Below are 24,876 nucleotides of genomic sequence, written 5' to 3' on the forward strand. Positions count from 1 at the left end.
ATCATTTTTCTCTTAATTCCTCCAATAAGTGAGAAGAAAAGTGAATCAGAAATTCACACTTAAGTATTTGGAGGTAAAGAAATTTATGTTTGCAACTTACTCTTAAATAGCTCAGAAAAAAAATATACAGTTGACCCTTGAAACAGCATGAGTTTGAATTGTGCAGGTCCACTTATATACAAATTTTATAATAAATACTGTACAGTACTATAAATGTATATTCTTTCTTATGATTTTCTTAACTTTTTCTCTACCTTACTTAAGTGTAAGAATATAGTATATAATACATATAGCATATAAAATATGTGTCAATCAACTGTTTATGTTATCAGTAAAGTTTTCAGTCAACAGTAGGCTATTAATAGTTAAGTTTCTGAGGAACCAAAAGTTATACGCAGATTTTTAACTGTGCGAGGGAGGGCTAGTGCCACTAACCCCTGCGCTGTTCAAGGGTCAACTCTGTATATATGCTTATAAATAAATAAACTTTATTTATACACACATACACATAGACAAATATAGTCAAATGTCAACATTTAGGGACGGTTTGTACTATTCTTGCACCCTTTCTGTAAGTGTGAAATTACATCAAGATTTGTAAAAATTACTTTAAAATTAATTTTAAAATACAACTTAGTGTCATTAAATTAATTATTAGATGAAATTATTTATATATGCTAAGATCTTACACTCATGAAATCCAAAAGAATCTACAAATAGAAATAAAAAAGTTTCAGCAAGTTATCTTGATAAATGAGTAACATATCAAAACCAAATGGCTTTTGATACATTAGCAACAATCAGAAAATCAGTAGCAAGAGATCTCATTCCTAATTGCGTAGTAAGAACCTTCCAAAAAGTTAAAGACGTTAATAGAGAAAAAAAAAACAATAAAACTTTACTGAAGGGTATGAAATAACTTATAAATCATTAATAAGATGTCAAAATTGGTTTCCATGAAGAATTCATAACATAGAAAAATGCTTAGGCAATGTTTAGGGAAAGGAGGGAATACAAAAATGTACATATGATATGAACAAAATTATGTATAACAAACAAAAGCTCCACAGAGAAGAAAATTGGAAGAAAACACCCCCCTTAGTGTAACAAAGATAATCTTTGGGTAGTGGGGGTAGAGATGAACATTTTTTCCTGTGTACTTTTCAGTATTTTTCAAATACTTTATATCAAACACACAGTTTTTCACCAAGTTTTTAAAAAGTTACATTTTGTAAAAATAAAACTATAAAGTTCTTACCATTTAAATCACTACCCTCTGAAGTTCCATCAAGAGCAGATTGACAATTTAAATCAAACATATACCGTCCCAAGTAACAACATTTTACCATCTGATTCAATTGCTCATAAAAATGGCAGTGATATAAAAGAGCCTGAAGGGCAGGTTTTCCCACAAGCGATAAGCCAGAGTCCTCATCGTGGACACAGGGGCCCTGAAGAAAAAGAGGGAGAGAGAAAGAGACACCCACTTACCACAAAATTTCTTCAACAAGCCTCACTGCCCCCCCACGTGGCCCTCAATGGATCGAATGGGCCCCCGGGGCTCCGTGCTCTTTGTACCTGCCTCTGACCTCCACTTACAGCAGCGGGCCCGGGGCGGACTGCCTCACAGCGCTCTAGACCTTGGCTGCCTAAACACGCTCTGAAGGCACGAGGCTCATCTCTTCTGTCTCTTGAGAGCCATTTCGTTTAAAATGTTTCTATGAAATGGTACAGCTTTAACTAAGTAATTATATACTCGAGCCACAAACACAATAAAAGCAGTATTTTTCAACCCGTACAGAACAATAAAATGGTAAGTATGAAAATATCTAAAACAATATAGTCCAATAATTTTGTTCCATAGTATTTTCTATATCTTCCAATATGCCAGATAAAATGAAAAGGCTCATTGCCATCCTTGGTAAAATCTGTTTGCCTCTTTACTTCCCACTGAAGTCACCCCGCCAAGGGGAAACCTAGGCACTGGCAGGCCCACACGTGAGGGCACGCTCCACCTGGACGCCAAGAACAATCTGCCATTGTACAAATTTAATCTCCACATTTTGCTTCGAAAAACTTTTCTCACTGCCACTTACTACTCTTCCTGGAACACACAATCAAGCAATCAGGACTGGTTTAAATTTGCAAATAACCTTATGATTAACTTATAAATATTTCTCTTTTTGGAAAATGACAATAAAGAGGTTTTTTTTAACAGACCATAAGAGAGAAAAATAAAAAATAGAAAATAGAAATCTAAGTGCTAAAAGGAAAGTATGGTCAAAACACAAAGTTTATCGTTAACCTTGAGATTTGTATTTATGTCCCTTCTCTCACACTTCTTCATCACCAAAAAAAAAATGGATGTTAAAACTTACTATCCAAGAAGAAAACTTACTATCCAAGAAGATAAAGTAATTCACAAGTTAAAAGTATAATTACACTAGGGAGATTATTTCCATTAAGACTTCTTTTTAAGGATATTATCATTATAATTAAACCTTAGTTCAATATTAGATACCTTTTATCATTATGAAACTAACACTGTGAACTTATTCATTAATAGAGCTATTTACATATTTAAAAATAAATAAGACTATTTAATGAGAAGCTAGTATATGATGGTCATTGTGAACCTTTAAATTTTGAGGTCTAGAAGGAGCAGGAAAAACTGATAAGAGTACAAAGGGAACAGGGTCACGTGGCTCCTGTTTTTATTAACCAACCGTGGTACGTCTGAGGTAATGTGGCCCTTTCATGCACTACCTTAGCTATCTAGGATGAAGTACTTATCCAAAACCACAGAGCCAATCCTAACATTCACAACTTCAAAATGTTCTTTCTTTTAAGCAACTTAAAACATTTAAATGTATGAAACATAATATATACACAAGAGATTCGCAATAGTTGCTTAAATCACAAACTAAAGCCCTCATTTTAATAATTCAGGGGAGGAATTAACAAGCAAGATGGGAGTCATAAATAATTCAGCTAAGTTTACTAGCTCAACTCCAACTCCCTAACAAACATCAATAACATAAAATCATTAAACAAAGTAGTACAAACACTATTTTTCAAGATATATTTCATAATGATGCCCAGAACAATTTTTAAATATTTTCTTACACAGATTACATGAAATTATTCAGAATCTTTACTTTTGCAAAATCATGCCTATATAATTGTTGCCTGGATGAGTTATAGCCACAGTCCAAAATTCACAAAGGTTTAACAAAAACAGGTGAAGGAATGTAAACTGTACAAATCTCAAAACAAGCTCTTCAAGAACTCTGAAATGTGTATTCTGCAAAGGCCTGCTGAGGCTCATGGTTACACTATCTGCTAGAAGGAAAGGTTTTACAAACCCATTATCTTCTAAAATCCATTTTTTCTTTAGTTACAATTATTTTCCAAGTAAGTGAGAAATTATACATATAAATGTGATACAGAACTGTAGTAGTTATTTTATAATAATGTATAATTATCATAACAATAAAGAGTCACTAACATTATCATATTTATCCTTCAATTACTATACAGATGGTCCCTGACTTACAATGGTTCCCCTTAGGACTTTCCAGCGTCATGATGGTGCAAATGCAGTACACATTCAATGGAAGCCATACTTCAAATCCTGAGTTTGGACCTCCTCCCAGGCTGGCACCACGCAGGACAGGCCAGTGAGCCTCGGCCTGCAGGAAGTCTCGCAGTCACAAAGGTCAACGACCATGCCACTTGCCACCATTCTGCACCCACACCCCCTTTCTATTTTCCACTTTCACTACAGTATTCAATAAATTACATGAGACATTCAACACTTTATTATAAAACAGGCTTTGTGTTAGATATTGTGCTCAACTGTAGGCTAATATAAGTATTCTGAACACATTTGAGGTATGCTAAGCTAAGCTATGATGTTTGGTAGGTTATGTGTATGAAATGCATATTCAACTTATAATATTCTCCATTTATGATGAGTTTATTGGGACATAACCCACCATAAGTCAAGGAAGATCTGTATTTTAAAAGTTTGTTTTTTCCCTAGTTTAATAATAAAAAGAAAAAATTTAGAAAATAAAGATAACAAAAGAAGTCATGATAAAATACATAAATATAAAATTCAATCTACCTGATAGGGTTTTAGAAACTGTTTTTTTTTCTTTGCCTATAATATCACAGTGAAAATTATTCAGCTTACCAAGATTAAAGAAGTAGAACTAATTCTGATTTGAACAAAAGAAGTGGTATCTCAGAAAACAAAGACTAAAAGATAGAAATATTTAAAAAATCAATTTAAAAGTCAAAAAAATCAATTTAAGAAGTCTATTATGGTACAACATGATTTGTAGGAAGATAGAAAACAAAACAAAGAAAAGTCATTTTTAAAATAAATGTGGAAAAAACATGTCAGAATCAAAAGAAACAAAACATCTACATCTTCAAATTAAGGAGTTTAATGAGTGTCAAGCAAGAGAAATGAAAAAAGACACACAGGCATAAATTCTAAAATATCACAGATAAAGAGAAGATGGTAAAAGAAAAGGATCAGATAGGCATCCTCATCAATAGCACATGATGTTAGAAAACAGTGGAGCAAAATTCTTATGAGGAACGATTTGAATCTAGTATCTGCTAGCTATTCACATCATCTAGCGCAATTTAAGGACATTTTCAAATATGCAATAACACATGAAGTTTTGTGTTTGGGGAGGAGTATAGTTATTTTGAGGATTATTGCCAACAATGAAAGGAGATCCTAACTAAAGAGAAAGGATGATTAAGGGCTCAGAAAAACCTGAGATATAATATGTACTCACATGCAAGAAAAAAATAAATAGAAGCTCAATGGGAAGAATAAATTATTTTTTAAAAATTTAAATTAAAAAATATATGTTTTAAATTACACACATGTACATACACACACACACACGTATACCTACACATATATACAAACACCAGAAGATTTTACTCTGAGTGCCAGAGAAGTTATGGCCCTGGAAGCAGAAGAAGTGTAACCACATCCCAGTAAAGTGGCTCTGAGTGAATTACTGGTTTTCAATTTTAAGAATAAACTTACAGATAAATCGAGGCCACAGAAGAGAATATAAACATGATCAGCCTTCACAAAGTAAAAATAAAACCAGCAAAGATGAGCTTGAGGAAGAGACACCGATGAAAGAACAGGAACATCTTGGGCACATCTTACCTTCTGAGTGAGCACCAAGAGGTACTTGGTAGTGAGACAAGAAACAGCAGAGGCGAACAGTGGAGAAACTGAGAACAGTAACAGAACGATACCGGCAGGAGATTGTTCAGGTGAGCTAAATCCTATGTATTGACCCAGTAACGGAACAAACAAATTATTACCAACTATTTAGATACGAAGGTAACTGCCTGAAGAATTAAAATCAGTAGGAGGTAAAGCTGTCTCTGAGAGTAGAGAGGGGTACTGAATTTCATTATAAGCTTTATTAGTTTTTTTAACCACGTGTATTTATTATTTAAAAAGATTAACTTCTAAAAATTCAAACCACTCAAAATATTTTTAACTTCTCAAAGAAAACCAAATGATTTGGGATGTGTACATATTGCACAACCATTATTTAGTTTTTATTTGATTTAACTAAGCATTAAGCCTGAATGCCCATTCACCACATGACAAAGCGTCCAGTGGCAATGGCATTATCATCAACAGAGCTTTCTTTACTCACAGCAGAGAAGCCAAGACCGGCATGTGCACAAAAGATGGTGTGACTCAGGCTTTCCACAGCTGACTGATGGTACAGGGGCCAGAACAATGAGGCCTTTCATGGCTACACCAGGCTCCACTCCACAGATCTATTGGTAAGTGATGGGGCTATCTTTGGCACAGTGGGGAAGTCAGCGTGGTTTAATTGCTGTCTCAAGATGTCTATATCCTTACTAGCCTTGCCCTCAGGTGAGTGCTGGGGCTGCCAGATCACCTGCAAAATTGCTAGGGAGTGCTGAGGACGGTATGCAAAGAAAGAAAACTCTTTGTCAACAGGTGCCATGATTACAAATAAATTTACAAAGAAAAGAGGAGATTATGTCATAGAACACTCTGATTAATTGGAAAATATAATTATCAAGGATTCGATAGGCTAAAATGCTAATTTTAATAGTTTATTCCTAGTGTCACAGTGCTAATGAACACATCGGGTATGATTCAAAGGGAACTAGAAGCAAAATAAAAATTACATTGAAGAAAAACAGAGATTATTAGAAATTATTTTGATACATAACAGAGCTTTTTAATGCTATAAGGTAATCCAGAAATTGGAAAAAATGACTTTAATTACATAAGAAATCCTTAACTATGGATAAATTATAAATCTAGTTAAAATGATATTGCTTCTCTGACACCAAATACTTACTGCCTTGTGAAACCAATATTCATGATTCATGATGAGCACATTAGAAGATGAAAATAGGTATTGAAAATTAAAACATTAAATATGAAAATGATATATGCTGTAAATATAAATAAGTCAACCACCTATCTAAAACACACACAGATTCATATGCAGCTTCTACCTGTATCTACTGAGAGTGCATGGAAAATGACACCCCTCCCAGCAACAATGAGCATATCTTAAACCCAGAACTCATTTCTAAATACCATCTCCATTAAAAAGGGCTCTGTGAGCAAATGTCTAATTCTAGGCAGGAATGGAGAAATTCTGGAAGATCTTACTATACCAGAAAGTAAGGAAGTGCTCAGAGATTGAGGAAAACATGTTAAAAGACACAAGAGATGAAAAGTGGGCTCCTCCTAGCCAAATCCAGAATGATTTCAGTATCTAAATAAATGATGATAGAAACAGATTTTAACCCATGAAATAAACATGACCCTTGAGTCTATACTGGTATAAATATATAGCCAGGAAAGCAATTTCTTAGAGTAAGTTGTAATAATGTAGATGGAATAATAGTAATAAATGTAGATGGAATTAGAAAATCATTTGACAACCATTCTGTAATAACTGCTTCAGACAAAACCACAAATGAAAGTTAAAACTAGTGAAAGAATATTGACAAGAAATAGGTATTTATATAGTCTCAACCCAGAGAAAGAAAAAGGATGTTAACATCAATGTGTATTCACCTATAGATTTGTTTATCATAGTTAAATTAGGCAGTACAGTGAGTGGATAGAACAGACTTCCTGGACTCTAAGCAAAGGTGTGTTTGAGGACAAACTATTCAAAAACCCTCTATAATCTACAAAATGAGGATAATAATGGCTTACAACTCAGTTACCCAAGTTACTATTCATTAACCTCCTACAAGAAAGCCTAGTACATAGTAAACACCATGCTAGCTATTATTGTTCTTTTTAAATCTACTGCTAACACTATGAAAAAGAATTTGTAAATCTGATCAAGTGTAAGAAAATTTCTACATTCTCTTTTAAGAGATCTTGTTGCCTTGTATAATAAAATATATATATATATGCTGAAACTTTATCATCAATCTCAAATGTCTACTGGCTTGATAATTGTTTAAAGTCACCCACCTGCCATGTATAATCCTTAACAATTACTGAAGGCATTGGAATTACAAGGAGATTCTGAAGAATAAATGCAGCCTAAAATTAAAAAAAAAAAAGTCAACACTGCCATCTTGTTGTCACCTCTGGAATAACCAATGTACAGTAATCCAACAATAAAACACATCACTGGTCAGTGCTCAGAGGTCATCATGAGAACTGCCAAACTGTATTTCTTGCTAGCTGATGACTTAACAGTGGATGAAATTATTTCATCAGGAAAAATTTTTTTTCCTATTACAGAATTTCTTATTTCTTATTTCAAGAAAATGACCTGTAAGATATAAACTGTTCTGGTAGCATTCAAGAAATACACTTTCATGTTCCTGTCATCTCCTCACAGATTATACACATACTCTTAAATGCACACACAAACACAAACACACACACATGGCCCCACTCAACCTTTCTCCCTCACTCATACAAATTCCTCTCAATAAAAAAATGCTAATTTGAAATACAAACTACAAATGTCCAATTTAACCTCCAAGGTCCTGAAGATGGTCAAATTAAATAATCATACTAATAAACATTGATTATCTGTTCGCTCAAAGACTATAACATCATGGGAGAACAGGGGTAAGAGAGGAGATGAGAAGAGTGGAATTTTCAACCATCTTTACTGGAAGTCAATAATCTTTAAAGTTGGTAAATCAAAAGTAAGCTGTAAGTTCAAGCACTACTATTAAAAGACAAGTCACAAGAAAGCTACAGCTTTGGATTTTGGAACTGGGAACCTGCTTAATGGTGCACCCAGCAGCAGCTGTTTCCTTTATAAGGCTCCAATTATGATTTGATTACTGTTTTAAAAATATGTGCCCCAATCACCACTTCGATAAAAGCAGCAGTGAAGGAAACCACAAACTCTTTGGACAGAATCAAAACAGGGTTTACTTTTACTCTTGTATGTTGTATGATAAATACTACAAAGTATTTGACAGCCTCTAAGGCTCTATAAACATTATAGAGACCCATAAATGCTCCAATTTACACTGCAAATTATCTCCTTTCTTGTTCTCTACCACTTCACTTGGGTTTCCTGCAGGCAGAGGAGAAAGTGATCAGCAGTCAGTCCGCCAAGCGGAGCAGGAAGTCGCAAATCGTTTACAAGAACCACCACACAGATTCTGAGCGGAGGGAGGGGGAAGCTAGACAGCTGGCTCACCTCGCGGCGCACCATACAGCACTCTGAGCCATCCAGGAGGAGGCTGAGCACAGTCCCCCAGAGCCCACCAGAGATGTTCTGACAGCTGTTTGCCAAGGCCACGCAGCCCATCTCGATGGTGGTCAGCGCTGATCCCAATCCCAAAGAAGTGAACCTCACCTGTTCAAATTAAAGAAAAGTTGTCAAATCAAAGAATCTAATTTCCTAACATGAATTCTTCTGAAATACAAAAAACACATTTTCTGATACATAAAATATACTGTTATGACACTATCTTAAATAATACTAAATTATAAAAGCCCTTACAGAAAAGTGTCCTGTAAGTTTATGAATGGTAAAAACCTATTCCACAACTCAAAAAAGCAATTAATATGGAAAATGAAAGTTAAATAAAAGCCAAAAAGTCAAAACCTGGTGTAAATAGTAAAAATTATAGTTAACAAGTCATTTTTTAGGTAAAGCACAGGGTGTTTCTTACATATCTTTTATGAACATGATTCCTATTTGTTCTTCATTTGTAAAAAGGTTACCTAGTATTTTGGTCTACCTTCCTTAATTTTGTTTAGTGTTTCTTCCAAATAAATAGTTCTGATTTGTTTTGAAACTATTTTTCAAAGAGAAGTAACTAAATTATATCTTTTTATAAGGCATGTAGTATTTGCCCCAAAATTATTTTAAAAGAAAAATGTTTCAGATAAGATTGGCACAGTGTATGTTTGCCACTGTACCACTGCTGCTCCAGCCACACATTTGGGTGAATTTCTAAATTCTGGTTACAAATTAAGAGTGCCACTGATAGCTACAGGGTAATAATAAAAAATGTTGTCGTAACATGATGAAGCAACAAGACCAAGTTCAATGTGTCTAAAGAACATAACCTCTAAATTCAGATCAAATAATGTTTCTACAAATCAAAGCTTTTAGTATAAAGAGGATATAATAATTTCTTGCTTGCAATTAATGGATAGTGCCAATAGTTAATAGTACTGTATTATATACTTAAAATATGCTAAAAGGGTAGATCTTATGGGAAGTGTTCAAACAAATAAGTAGTAAAGAGGACAGGAGAAAACTTCTGTAGGTGAAGGATATGTTTATGGCATTGACTATGGTAATGTTTTCAGGGGTCTATGTACACTTACATCCAAACTCATGAAGTTGTACATATTAAAACATGTACAGCTTTTTGTATGTCAATCATACATCAGTAAGTGGTTAAAAAAAATAGTGGACAAATGGTTAAACTAGAAAATTCACTAATAATGTAAAATTTTGCACTATAATGGTACTATTATATTAAGTGACACTCAAATGTCACTCAGCAGTTATCCTAAACTGTTTGAAAATGGCTGAGCTTCTCCAATAATTTTTCACTGTTCTTCCTAAAAGTGATAGATCCTACTCTTGTTTTAAGAGTTTAACTAAAGAAGGAGTGTCATGAATTGTGTCACCCAAAAGGCCTGTTTGAAGCCCTAAACCCCAAAGTGTCTGTATTCAAGGATAGGACTTTAAGAGGTAATTAATGTTAAATGCAGTCCTAAGGATGGGGCCCTAATCAGATAGGACTGGTGGTCTTATAAGAGGAAGGGAAGGTCACATCAGCACACAGTGAGAAGGAGGCTGTCTGAAAGCAGAGTCTTTATGCTGACATACTGATATCAGATTTCCAGCCTCCAGAACTGTGAGAAAATAAATTTCTATTGTTCAAGTCACCCAGTTTATATTACCTTGTTATGGTAGCCCACACTAAGACAGAGGGTTATATAGCTTAAGGTATGTCACTAAAATAATCACATTTTGGAAAATATGAATACATATATGCATATATATTTTGTTCCATCTGTTTTCTAATCTATACATCACCGACTCAATTTTCCTTCACACTGACCTCTGGGTCTCGATCAACCCATAACGGAATCAACCAAGCCAGGCCTTGTTGAGTGGGAGCATGTTCTTCACTGTGGCTACCCAAAGGCAAGAACCAAAGTGAAACCCACTCCTAGAATGAAAAAGTAAGGGAATGGAGACACATTAGGACATTGCGTAAGTTTATAAGAATAAAATAAGGAGAGTATAATATAACTCTGAATTGAAAAAAAAGAATCAAAACAAAGCTAAAATGTACTTAAGACTCGGTTTTAATTCGTTATTTAGCCAAAACAGGGCAAACAAAAATCTCAGGTTCTCCTTAAAAAGTTAAATATAACAATTTTTCTTCACAACAGCTATTTCCCCTATAATCTGGGCAAAATGTAATTCTCTAGTGCATGCAGATTTTAATTAGCATAAATTTCAAATAAAATTCTGATTTGTGTAATACATACTAAGAAACATCTTAGTCAAAAATTGTTTTTGTCTCCCAAGAAAAGTCAAAAAACACATTTTCACGTAGGCTTGAAGTGTGTTAGCCACAGCACATTCCTCTTCCAGCAACTGTTCAGACAAGCAGCTTTTAAGGGTCTCACCGAGCTCGGGGCCTGGGCCATCATCTCATGAGATAAGTGAAGCAAGCAAAGAATCGTGCTCTTTGTGACACCTTTTCCCATGAAGGACATAGCATTTCCTCCACGCTCCACATAAAAAGAAACAATGACCTGAAAGACAAATGAAAACAATTTCATAGTGGCTTTACTCTGGGTGGTATATAAGGATAAATATACAATTTCTACTGACTTGTCTGATTGAGTCCTAACCACATGAAATGTATATAATATTATTAGTTTATATATTTAAAGATGGGTAAGATGGTAGATTTTATGTTATATGTATTTTACCACAATTAAAACAAATATTCTTAGTTTAAAATTTTTCCCCTTTCAAACTTGTACAAAGTGTAGGACCCTCCAATAGATATTTGTGATTTGGTATATGCTCGTAATATTTCTCAAATGTTACAGTATCCTTTAAGTAAAAGAGTTTACAAAATATCTTATTAAAAAGTATACGTATTAATTGCCAGCTATATAAAAACTCTTATGGACTTACCACAGTTAAGCTAGATCTTCTAGAATTTAAGCTTAAATGGACATTTCCCCCACTTCTGAATGAACTTTTATTTCTATTCCACATTGATTGTTGGAATATCAATATTCTACATTGAAGTATATGTTTATTATTTAAATTGCTGGCTCTCAACTTCTTCTCTCCCACATATCTGAGGGATTTGATAAATTGCCATTTATAATAACAAAAGAACTGTTTCTTATCTGAAGGAATATGCCCTTAACTGGGAAGCTGAATCAGAATGGACATTGTGACATTAGGGAGTTAGATGACAGCAGTTTGAGGACAAGTGCTTCTACATGGCAAAGCCCTTTGGAACATTTCTGCATAAGTCATATATTGCCCCCCAAATGGGGTTCAATAAATATTTGTTGACTGACTGAATAAAAAGAACCCTAATAACTTTCAACTCCTATATAAAAAAAATATTCAAAATGGTAAAACATCACTTATAATTCACAAAATTTTAATGAAGAATGCTAACTATATTTAGGTGCCAATATAGTATGAAGGAATAATCTATTAGAGTCAAAACAATCAAAACTCCTTGTTATCTGACTAATACAACAGAAAATTTTTAGTTCATCCACCCAAAGACTCTGATGCTTTTATTCATCACTGAATCCTTTCATGTAAGCCATTTTGGTAAAGACTATTTCTTTAGTTTGGATTTTTTTCAGATCATGCAGCAAAACAGAATACATTTTTTAAATAACATTAATAAATCACGTTAGACACAGCCTACTTAACAAAAGCAATTTATTTGTAGATAACCTGGGGACTTTGAGCTAAATTAGAATTTGCATAAACTACATTAATTGTGTATTATGTCTGAGAAATGAAACAAGACTGTCCAGGGATTAACAACTGTGCATAACAGCTACATGTGTTCTGTTCTACTATTCCCTCTATATGTGTATATGTTTGAAATTTTTCATAATTACAAATTAAAAACTTCAAGGGACTATCTTATAAATATGATACCTAAATATCAAGTCCTTATTACCTACCTGTAAGTCACTGGAGATAGCTATACTGGGCTGGTTCTATTTCTAGACTATAAGCAACAAGCCGAGAACACTGGTATTACCTCCTTTCAACTTGACCTTTTTGACAGATCCCTGGAATTATACCTCACATACCTAGTTTTAAGGATTTAATTACTATAATTTATTCACCTATCATAATGAATCATGCTTAGTTTAAAAGTTGCATTTCTCAACCACAAGAAGCAAGTACTCCTGCTCAAATTTCACTGTGCAGAAACAAAATTTCTGCATTAGAAATGTGGCTCCCTTCCAAAAAGGAATCAGCTTTAGTGAGAAAGAATTAAGCAAATCATTTCGGCCAACAATGATTTTATTTTGATGCCATTCACAAAGCCTTACTTGATAGTTTAAAAGATAAACTCAGCAGTAAAATAAAGAAAGCTGTTTAATTATTTAACTAAGCAGAAGGTCCCATGTAAAATTAAATGGGACCCTTCCACAATTTCTAACAAAAGTGACAGCTTTCTTTGTATTATTCTCCTGTTATTTAATGTAAAGACGTAAAGATACTCTTACCAAGATGTTTTATGAAGCATCAAGTGTACTCCTCTGTTCATACCAAATCAAGATTTGTTAATCAGGTTTTTCAAACTGTAGAACATTATAAACCAGGGGTTGTACTTTTTATCTATTCCTCAGCTAATAAACTGTGCTGATTTTTATTATCCCAAGACAACTGAATTTAGGGTGACATTATTGCCTTTTTGCCTCAACTTCTTACCTAGAACTTAGCTCTATTATTCTCTGGTACCAGGAAAGCTCATTTTAATTTCTGGTGTTTGAAACACAGGTGTCATCAGAAGTGTCTCCTCTTAAACAACTTTTAAAACAGAAGTACTTTTGATAATTTCTAAATATAAACAAAATATGTAACACTTAACTTTTTCAATAACCACTGTAGCAGATCCTCACATACTGTGATATAAAACAGAGAAAAGTCACTTTAAAAGAGATGAGTTCCAAAAAGATTATAAATGGAGCATTTATAAATTACATTACACATAATGCTGTAAATTAGGTACTTGTACATTGAATTATATTTTAAAGGCATTAGAGGAGCTCTATTTTTAAAAAACATTACAGTAAATCTTTACCTAATATATTCATCCCAAAAATGCATACATTTCTGATCATGGTCACTTTGAAACATGGAATAGCTAGCTAATATACTGAAGGTTTGCACTTTTTCAGTACTTACAATTATTCGAGAAAAGGGTTTATTGTATTAAAATGGCCTAATATTCATGTTAAATTTCATAGTACTATATAGCTAAGAGTATACAGAATTTTGAAATCTTTTTAAAAACAAAAGATGTACTTTTGGGAAAAAAAATCCTAGCTAACATCATCTGAAACAAGATTTATAGCTGAATATAGAAATATCACCTAAAGCATGATTTAATGTTAAGTACAGAAGTTAAACACACATCATGTACATCATTTATATCACATATATCACTCCCTTCTTGGAGTCTGTGAGTCTGCTGTTGTTTTGTTTCTTCTCCCTGAGCCTTTTAAAACAAGCCATGCTAACACATTTGGTCAGTAAGGAAACCATGAGTCATTTTTAGATTAAGGCAATTTATTACCTACATAAACAGCAAATGCAAGAGCAGCCAAAGGGCCAGCTCCGCGTGTCCCGTGTGCAGAACAGTGAAACCCAGGAGCCAGAGAACAGCAATCTTATGCAGGGCACAGTCGCTGAGGAGCTCAGACCTGCTGCGCCTAAGCCGTTTATAGCCAGCAGCCCTATATCCCCGCAAGGCAAGTGATGCAGAAAGCACCAGGCACCAGAAACAAGCTGGTGATGGACTTCCATAAAGAGAGCAAAGCAGATGAGAAACAGCCTCAGAGCCGCTCCGCATAAGCCTCTCATATTCTCATGTGCCACAAGGATCAGAGGATGTGCTGCAGGGCTAAACAGCTGCAATTCACCCTGCATACATCACAGCTGGCAGCGCGCTGTGGCAAAGCTCATCTCTTACACTACTACGTACAATCCCATCACTGGTGTATTTATAAATCATACTGAAAATGGGTTAAACCAAATGACACAAAATAGGGTGTATCAGAATGTGTAGAATGAAGTTAAGGCCATGCGTAGGAAGATACTAGTTAAAAATGAACATTTGAGGAAAGCTAAAAAATTTTTAAATCAGTGATGTTAAGACTCCACCTAGAAACATTAGAAAGAGAGTCATAAACTAAGCTGTAAGGGGAAGGCAATAATAATTATAAGCAGAAATCAATAAAAGGGAAAAAATATGAAAGAGAGGATCAACACTAAGGAGACGCACAAACCATTAGATCAAGACAATCAGAAGAGAGGTGTAAGTTGGTACCTGCAATGAAATGGGACCTCACTACAGATCCGACAGATATTTTAAAAATGAGATGATGTGATATAATGAATAACTTTAGAGCAATGAATTAAAAAATTTAGAAGAATTCTAGAAAACCCTAATTTACTGAGACTGACACACACAAAAATAAAAAATCTAAATAATTCTAGATTTAAAAGATCATTCATTTTCAATATTCTCAAAAGGAAATTCCAGGTACAGACTGTTTCATCATTAAATTCTACTAAACATTTATGGAAGAAGTAACAACAATTCAAATCAACACTTCAAAAGATGAAAGAAAGTTATATGAAGATAAAGAAAATTTTATACACATAAAGGTGGACTGATTTTGACATTAAGACTGACAGAAGTTTTATGAGAAAGAAGACAAATACAGTAATTCTAAAAACATTAAGCCTGTTAATATATAAAAGGAATACATCACAACCTAGTTGAAATTCTTCCAGAAATGAAAGGTCAACAACTTAAAATCAATGTAATTCACCACCATAATGAAACATAGGAGAAAAACCATGATTATCTTAAAAGATACCAAAAAAAGCAAAATAAATCTATGATTTTTTAAAAAGTCCTTAGCAAAGTAGGACCAGAAAAAAAATGTCCTTAATCTTAGTTTTCTTTAATTAAAAAACTACATTAAACAGCATGCTGGAAGGTGAAAAAGTAAAGGCCTTTCCTTTGAGTTTGGAACCAAGGATCACTAGATATATGGCTAATATATAAACACTGAGTATTTCCTTGTATCAACAATAGTTAGAAAATAAAACTTCAAAAATTCATTTTCCTGAGACACAAAAATGCACATAGCAGCAGGATCCAAAACTGCTCTAAAATGGAACTAAAAGAACAACCAAATGTCCTTCAACATTTTAAGTATCCTGTACATTTCAATGTAGAGAAAGAATACATTACAATAAAATTAAACTAAGTTCACCTACTGGCAGCAAAATGAGTAATTCTCACAAGCATGATGAAAGAAAGCAGCCTGACATGTGATTCCATTTTCCAAAATAAAAAAAATGAGGTATTATTGTATACATGGATATATAATGAAGTAGTAAAACTACCAAGAAATGTAAAGAAGTGATTACCATAAAGACCATAATAACAACTGCAATGAAATGGAGTTTTGAGAGATTGGGAGGGGGTATGACCAGTGCTTCTAGGGGACTGACCGCATCCCATTGGAGGGGTGGTCACATGGGTGTGCACCATGAGATGACTGAGCTAGGTATTCATGTTTTGTGCATTTTCTCTATATGTGTTGTATTTCACAAATAAAAAAGTTTACATAATATAAGTAAATAAATCACCCTAATGAAGGGACTTAAATGTAAGCCTTGGTTTATCTTTCTTGAAAATGGGTATATTCATAAAAGTGATCTTACTCCAGTATTTGTTAATAAAAATCATTAAAACATTTAGCCATTATGATGAGTGATACAAATACTAAATAATAATGTACATTAAATAAAGTAACATACATATACATAAAAAAACACACTTATCACTGTGGCTGGCTAGCACACGGGAAGCAAGCTATCCTTTGGGAGTTGTTATTATTGCTGTTATGGTCACTGGTTATTTTTACTTACTTCAAGGAGACCGGACAAGTACTTCATACAAACTTCAAGTGGTTTTGTCAGAGGAGAATGTGAGCTCCAGCCTGGAAGTGCTGTGAGGTGAGCCATCCCTCGCAAGGTCCTCTCGAGGGAAGGCAGGCCATAGAAATGAGGAGCATCTGTGACCCTCAGACACTGGAGCAGTTTCAGAGCCAACTGTGTTTGAAAAACATGAAGAAGTTCCAAGCATTTCCTGTATATGTAAAGGAGAAAAAAATTAACCATGGAACAAGTGCATTGTGCTTAAGGGGCTCTTATTGGTGGTAGGCAGTTGCTAACAACTTACTGTACCAGAACAATACCAACTAAGAGAAATGGCAGAAAATGCTCATTCAAAACAAAGACTTCTCAAGTAAAACATAGTTAAAATATAATTTAGGGGTATGATGTAAAATACCAGCAACTATTACATTGACAAATACATAAATGGACATTGGTATTGTCACCCAATAAGGAAATTAACAGTAGGGATGGAAAATGCATATTTTAAATGTGTTTCATTGGCATATATTAAAACTATACTTTTAATCATTTGGTATCATTAAAAAATTGAATTTCTCTTGGTTAAAATGTATTTTTCCCAGGAAGCTAAAATAAAACGAAAACAATGGTTTAATGAGTTTGAAACACAATTGAAGCAAAATCAGAGTAAGAAAAATCAGGAGAACATGTTCTATTAGGAAGCAAAGCCCCTGAAATTAAGTAGCTACACATGAATCCAAAGATGTGATTCCTCGAAGAAATACCATTGTATAACAAAACAGTGAATAAAATCTGAAATTTCTTCAGTTTTACAGATCTTTAGACTCCAAACTGACTACTGCCTTTATTATTACCTATTCCATCACAACTATGAAATGTAGATATACGACTTTTAAAGATCGTAAGTTTTATGTACCTGTCATCCAGCTGCTTTTAAAGTTTTAGAAATACACAGAACTTATACCAAAGCCCAGGAGTTATTTTTATAAATTTGTATTTCCATAGGTCAGCAACAAAATAATCTAATCAAGACCATTACAAATGTTCTTACTGTTTTTTTAATTAACATACAAGTTATTTTCATTTTCTCATTTCTTCTTCCCTTAATCACATCAGAAGAAAAACTACCACTGAAGGGAATAGTGCCACCATGGAGGGCAACTGCCAAGCCACATCTGCAACCAGGTTCTCCCCGACAGGCTGCACGCAAGCTGCCCTCTTGGCAAACAACCTTGCCTCTCATTTCATAGAAAACAATGAAATGAACCGAAGTTAACTCCCTCAGTGCCCTTCTCGCATCCTACACACTTACCTGTCTCATCCCTTGTATCTCTCTCCCACACTTCTCTAATCCACTGCTCCATCCATTCTCTCTCCTCAGTATTTGTCTCCTCTCCTACCTGCATTCTCACTGTCTCTTCTTACCTACCTCTCTCCTCTCTTCTCCCCTCCACCTTTCTCCTCTTCTCACTCTAATTTTCCCTTAAAAGGGCACATGTCCAACAACCCATAAGCATGCATAAGTATCTTCCATCCTAAAACAGATACAAATCTAATCTGCTCTTGACTGACACACACTCTCACACAGTGCCTTCCTTACTATCAAAATTCACCTAAAGAACAGTCCACTCCATTTTTTCCCAAGTCTATGCAAGAGCCACCTGTGTCAGTTAATATGTAGATTCGTGTGCTACTGATGTTTTTTAACAAGACCCCAGGAGAGTCTTACACACATTGTCCAGCTGCACAGACTCTACTACCCTTGGATTCGCTTTGTGTGTGTCTTCACGCAGTAAATATATGCAGTAAAAATCACAAATCTGATGGGCACACTACAAGATGGTTTACTTATGTATATGGTGATGCAACCACCAACCATAACAAAATATAAAACATTCTCAGTGCCTCAGAAGGCTCCCAGGTGCGCCTGTCCAGGGAGAGTTCTGTTGACTTATATTCTGATTTCACTAATCCTCCCTCACACTTAACAGTCTGCTGTTAAGTGCATTAAATGAATTCTTTACCTTAGCAATTATATTTCTCAGTTGTAGAATTTGTATTTAGTTATTTTTTGCAGTCTCCATTTCTCTGCTATTGGTATTCTTCATATTTTTATTAATTTTGTCCATCTTTTCATCTAATATCTATTATGTTTATTACTTAAAATAATATTATTTACAATATAGCTTTAAATTCTTGCCTCATTTGACATCTGTGGATCTGTTTCTAATGACTTTTTTCTCATAATTATGGTCTTCATAATTCTCTTCATTTATGCTTATGTATCAAACACTTCTGTAAAAGAGCTATTGAGCCAAGTACATAATTTCTCAGAGAAACAGCGTGTCCTTTGGTCAAAGACTTAGATTAGGAGCTGATCTTTCGGATCTAATCAGCTAATCAGATGAATTAGAGCTATTCTGACATTTTAGTGTGTTTCAGTTGTCATGTGCACAGAATCAGGTCTTTGCCTCCACCAGAGCTTTGGGATCTAAGCACAGGAAGATCTCACCAAAATTTCAGTACATCAAAAAACACTATCAAGAGAGTGAAAACACAACCCACAGAATGAGAGAAAAGTTTGTAAATCATATATTGGATAAGAGATTAATGTCTAGAATATATAGACAACTCAACAACAAAAAACAAACAACCCAATTCAAAAATAGGCAAAGGACTTGAATTTTTCTGAAGATATACAAATAGCCAACAAGTACATGAAAAGATGCTCAGTATAATTTTTCATTAGGGAAACAGAAATCCAAACCGAAATGATACCAGTTTACTCCACTAGAATGGCCATAATATTAAGTGCTAGTGAGGATATAGAGAAATTACAACACTCATAGTTTGCTGCTGGGAATGTAAAATGGTATAGCTGTTGTGGAAAACAGTTTGGCACTTCCTCAAAAAGCTAAACAGAGTCATCACATGAACAAGCAATTCCAGTCTTAGATATATACTTCAGAGCTGAAAACGTATGTTCACACAAAACTTGTATGAAAGTGTTCACAGTAGTATTATTCACAATAGTCAAGGGTAGAACAACTCAACTGTCCTCCAAGACATGAATGGATAAACAAAATGTGATCTATCCATACATGGAGCATTCTTCAGTCACAGAAAGAAATACACACTGATACATGCTATAACATGGATGGACCTAAAAAAAGGATGTTAATAAAAGAAGCCAGACACAAAAGATCACCTTTTGTTTGATTCCATTTATATGAAATGTCCAAAATATGTAAATTCGTAGTAACAGAAAAATCAGTGGTTGCCAGGGGCTTAGGTGAAGGGTGAATGGGGAGGGACTACTTAATGGGCACAAAGTTTCCTTTTGGGTAATATAAACATTCTGGCACTAAACAGGGATAGTTGTATAACATTCTGAATGAATGAAAAACCACCCAATTGTGCACTTTAGAGCTGTTAAAATAGTGAATTTTATTTACCTAAAATGTTTTTTCAAAAGAAGCCAGCAATACAGATAATACATTTGAAAATCACCAATGTGAAAATAGTCATTAAGTCATAGAAGTGGGTATGACTGCTCAGTACATACATAGAGAATTAAGAGAGGACCAAGAATTAAAACCTACAAACAACTAAATACTGTGTGTGTGTGTGTGTGTGTGTTTGAGAGTGAGAGAGAGAGCGAAATTACAATCAGACTATACTAGAGAGTCAACTGCGATGAAACAGACCACCACAACTGATTATTACTAAAGTCTTTCTTCCTCTCATTTCGTAACAAATGAAAAAGAATCTCTGAAAATCAAAAGAAAACTAGGTTCTACATAAACACCCCCAGTGCTGCGGACGGTACCTGTCAGGAGCTGCCGTGACACTGAGCAGCAAGGTATTGAAAAGCGCGACCAGCTCTTTCTGGAGCTGTTGCCTGACAGCAGCCCGGACGCCGTCTGGTTCCTCTCGTGCCTGTGACTCTGCCAGAACCAGCAGGTCTAAGAGTGGATCTGGACTCTAGAAAATGAAATTTGTAAAAAGTAGATTTACTCTCCAATTGAACTATATATTGTATCCTGTAAAGGTTTTTGATGTTAATCATGTTCTGGATTTACTAAAAGCTGTATTACCTCATCAGTAGATGTGCTCTAAACTCATTAGAAGAGATGCTCTAAACTCAATAGGTGCTTTATATATCTGAACAAAAGGAAAGCATTATAGGAAACCGAGGAACATACAGAGAAGCATAATAAGAAAACTAAAAACCACTCATAAACACACCTCCAGAGATAGCCACTAGCAGCACTGGTACTACTCTTATGCGTGTGAGCATAAGTATAAACAGAATTATAGTTTTAGCAAAACTGAGATCAAGTAAAAAATCTACTACTGTAGCCATTTTTTTTACCTTAATGTTACTATTAATGGTTCTTCAAAACATTATTTTAATATCTGATTGTTCTACAATCATAAAGATTTACCAAACCAACTACTGGGTAATCGGCGATTTCTAATTTCACTGAACTGCAGCAATGGGCTGAACTCTGACTATATCCTATGTATGAATTCTAGGCAATGAAATCACTAAGTTGAAATGTTACAAGAGGTTTAATGCTGTCAGTGTTTATTGCCAAACTGTCCCTGTGCAGAGTATGCCACGCATATGACTGCCAGGGTGTAAGAAGGGCCACACACCCAAAGCAGCACTGAGCATGGTTACTGTTGTCGTTGCCAGTTTGGCAGGCTGATAAACAAATAAAACTAGCGCAATTTAAATTTTTCCCTGTTTTCCAACTTAAAAAAAAAATGTAGTTAAAGAAATGTAATAGGATTATTTCTCATAATATTGAGAGAATAGAAAATGTTATATTAGCCAACAGCATTAAAGATATAGGGAATATTTATTAATCATCTATGTCACAGGCACTGTGCTTAAAGGACAAAGAAAACAATATTTCATTTCATTTAACTTTCTGACTGAACTAGAAAGTTTACATCTTCATCTTCATATTTTTCAGATGGGCAAATGTAGGTTTATAAAGACATTAAGTAACTTGTCCAAAGTGATACAAATGGGCAGAGCAAGGCTTCAACCTCAGAACCATGTTACTTCAAAGCTAGTTCATATCCCATCCCTAGCATTCTCTCACATCAATAATGCATATTATAATACACAAGAAGAGACAATATAAAAATGTAATTCTGTTGTCATGAAATCCTTTATCTACAGAGCTCAATTCAAAATTAACCTATTCTTTTTTTTAGGAAAATGAAATGAAAAAAAAAAGCAAGAAAGTTCTAAGTCACTTAACTTATATTATGTAGCAAGCACATTTCAATCAGGTACAATTATAAATAATATAATTGAGAGCTTTTGCGAGAAATGTTCTGCCTTTAACTTACTTCACTATGTTTCATGCCTAAGCAGCATTTTTTTTTTTCAGCTTCTTTCATCTTGAACAAGAAATGCCTTATTTGGATCAAGTAAAATTACCTAAAACATTATTACAACTTCTATGTTTCATTCATGAACAAAACAATTAAGATACATATTTAATAAAATCACAAAAATGAATATATATTCTATAGTATTCTTAGCCCCAAATAACCACTCCCACTCCCTCCCACTCCCATAAATACTGACAAAATGAACAAGCTGTTTTAATGCAAAATTCATCTTGGTAAGATAGTAATTTTACTATCAGGAATCATTAATTCTGAAATACAGATAAAAATTAAGTAGAAGCTATTGATTAATATATTAATATATTGATACACTATGTATACACCTAAAACTAAGGTTCTTTCAAATAATCTCATCCCGTTAGTAACTTGTGTCTGCTTGTAAATAGCTGAGACTTTTCTCCTTTATAATACATCCTGGATTGACATGAGAACCTTAAGACTCAGTGAACCTCAGCAATATCATTTCTCAAATACGTGATGAATAACTTTTCCGCAAGTACAACAGAAAGTAGAATAGATGTCTCTACTGATCCCAAGTACTTAATCATACATGAAGGTCTTGTCTTTGAACATTAACAGTCAATCCTAATTTTAAGCCAACTATGTGGGCCATTATTTTGTCACTGCTGACCTCCAAAAGGCAACCATTTTTATAACCATGGCTCCTTTTCTTTACCTACGCAGCTATCACTCATCAGTGCAACTTCTCATCTATCAGCAACTTAAAATAGAAGGATGTGCAACACCCTCCATGAACTCTGAAGTGGACATGAGCCTCGGAAAGTTGGCCAACACAGAGAGATGTGTGCTGTGTAGTTCTGACTAGTCTCCCCCTCCAAAAAAATTATGGCCCCACTTTTGTGAATGCCCATGATAAAAGTCATTCTGAAAATAAAAGTATTCAAACTCAGGACTCCTAGCTTATTTTATGTATTAATAAAATATCATTACATTAAAACATAAATTAATGGCATAATAAATTCCTGAAGTGTCTAAAATGACTATAATAAATCAACATTTTCATAAAACAGAGACAAACGTTTCACAAGAGAAAGTTACTACACCTTCCCTCAGTAAGTTGGCTGAGTTTCCTTTACCCTTCCTATTAGCATTCTCCACCCTAATCAGGTATTCATATCTGTTTAATTTTGTTAGCTTCTGCAACTATCACTTTTGCATACCTTTACATGCTATGTCCATACATTCAAAATAATTCCTTTGGAAATGTTATTCTACTGATCTTCTTAAATCATTTCTCACTTATTTTATGCACTTTAAATAACAAACTTTAAAAGGTATTTGACTTTCTATTTTCAGGCTTCCTTTATTTTGAACATTGGTTGTTACATAACAATAATTTAATCCTGTAGCATAATATTTAGAGTACACTCCCTGATAGTGGTCACTTACATCCACTTTGCTCAGCCTTAGAAGTATTATTATCTATAATACTAGTGATAATAATATATGAGCAAAGCAAAAGCTTTCCAAAGACAGCCAAATACCATACAGAGTCAAATAAATAAATGCAACTATACAGAAAATCCTTTTCTAAAACTGCATTAAAATTATAGTACACCCATCTAGAATCTTGCAGAAATTTCATTTTAATTTCAAAACTATGCAAAATTAGGATTAAAGATGGCAGCGAGAGAGGAGAGACAGAGGCTTCCTCCTAAAACTGGATACAATTAGACAATTTAATTGGCGCAACTAATCCTGAGAGAGCAATAGGAAAGAGGACGCATCAGACTGCACACACCTGTAGAAAAGAGCAGACCTCACCGAACGGGGTAACGTACCAGAGCTGTGGCTCCGTGGGACCCGAGCCCCTCCTCCACCCCAGCTCACCAGCAGGAGGAAGAGAAACGGAGCAGGGAGGGAGTGGAAGGCTTGGGACTGCTGAATACCTGGCTCCGGAGATCTGCGCTGGGAGCACAAACCTACATTTCATGGTGCTTTCATGAGACTTGCATGACTACCGGGTTGGAAAGTTAATACAGGCAGAGTTCCTGGGGAGACTGGGATTCCAGCTGCCTGTGGAAAGCAGGGATCCATATATGCCTGCTCTGGGACAAAAACTTACACCTGTGTGACCAGCCCACTGGCTCAGGCAGGGGAGACAGGCACAGGAGCCAAGAGGCGGGGAACAGCTCTTTCCTATGCCCAGTACCACTCCCCTGTGACCCATGACATTGCTTCATGGGCTCAGCAGCTCCAGAATAGAGCTTCTGGACACTAGAGGGCGCCATATACAAACAGGAAACGCCAAAGAAACCTTGTCCAGAGTAAAATTGTTAATACAACTCCAGAGAAAGATGTAAATGATATGGACCTCGTGACTCTTCCTGAAAGGGAGTTCAAAATAAAAATCATCGACATCCTAATGGAGGTACAGAAAGACATCCAAGAACTCAGGAATGAATTCAGGTCAGAGATCCAATCATTAAAGAACACGATGGAGGGTAATAAAAGCAGGTTGGATACGGTGAAGGAGACAATAAATGAAGTAGAAACTAGAGAAGAGGAATACAAAGAAGCTGAGGCACAGAGAGAAAAAAGGATCTCTAAAAATGAAAGAATATTGAGAGAACTGTGTGACCAATCAAAGCAGAACAATATTCGCATTATAGGGATACCAGAAGAAGAAGGGAGAGAGAAAGGGATAGAAAGTGTCTGTGAGGAG

The 24,876-nt window shown here is 34.7% G+C and overlaps 1 protein-coding gene across 8 annotated transcripts in view; it reads right to left on the reverse strand.

Moving 5' to 3' along the window:
• Positions 1-24,876, reverse strand: part of RTTN (rotatin) — a 173,793-nt gene that overhangs the window by 87,221 nt on the left and 61,696 nt on the right. For all 8 annotated transcript variants that reach the window (XR_008998384.1, XM_057504263.1, XM_057504264.1 and 5 more), the window contains 7 exons: positions 20,587-20,741; positions 16,749-16,968; positions 11,201-11,329; positions 10,624-10,734; positions 8,736-8,894; positions 7,538-7,609; positions 1,259-1,451 (listed from right to left, as the gene is read on the reverse strand). Coding sequence is in view for 7 of the 8 variants with exons in the window: in XM_057504263.1 (XP_057360246.1) it covers positions 1,259-1,451; positions 7,538-7,609; positions 8,736-8,894; positions 10,624-10,734; positions 11,201-11,329; positions 16,749-16,968; positions 20,587-20,741 (1,039 nt within the window). In the remaining variant the exon portion in view is untranslated. The remainder of the gene's footprint in view (positions 1-1,258; positions 1,452-7,537; positions 7,610-8,735; positions 8,895-10,623; positions 10,735-11,200; positions 11,330-16,748; positions 16,969-20,586; positions 20,742-24,876) is intronic.

The sequence above is a fragment of the Manis pentadactyla genome, chromosome 6, assembly GCF_030020395.1.
Source record: "Manis pentadactyla isolate mManPen7 chromosome 6, mManPen7.hap1, whole genome shotgun sequence".
Classification (NCBI taxonomy): domain Eukaryota; kingdom Metazoa; phylum Chordata; class Mammalia; order Pholidota; family Manidae; genus Manis; species Manis pentadactyla.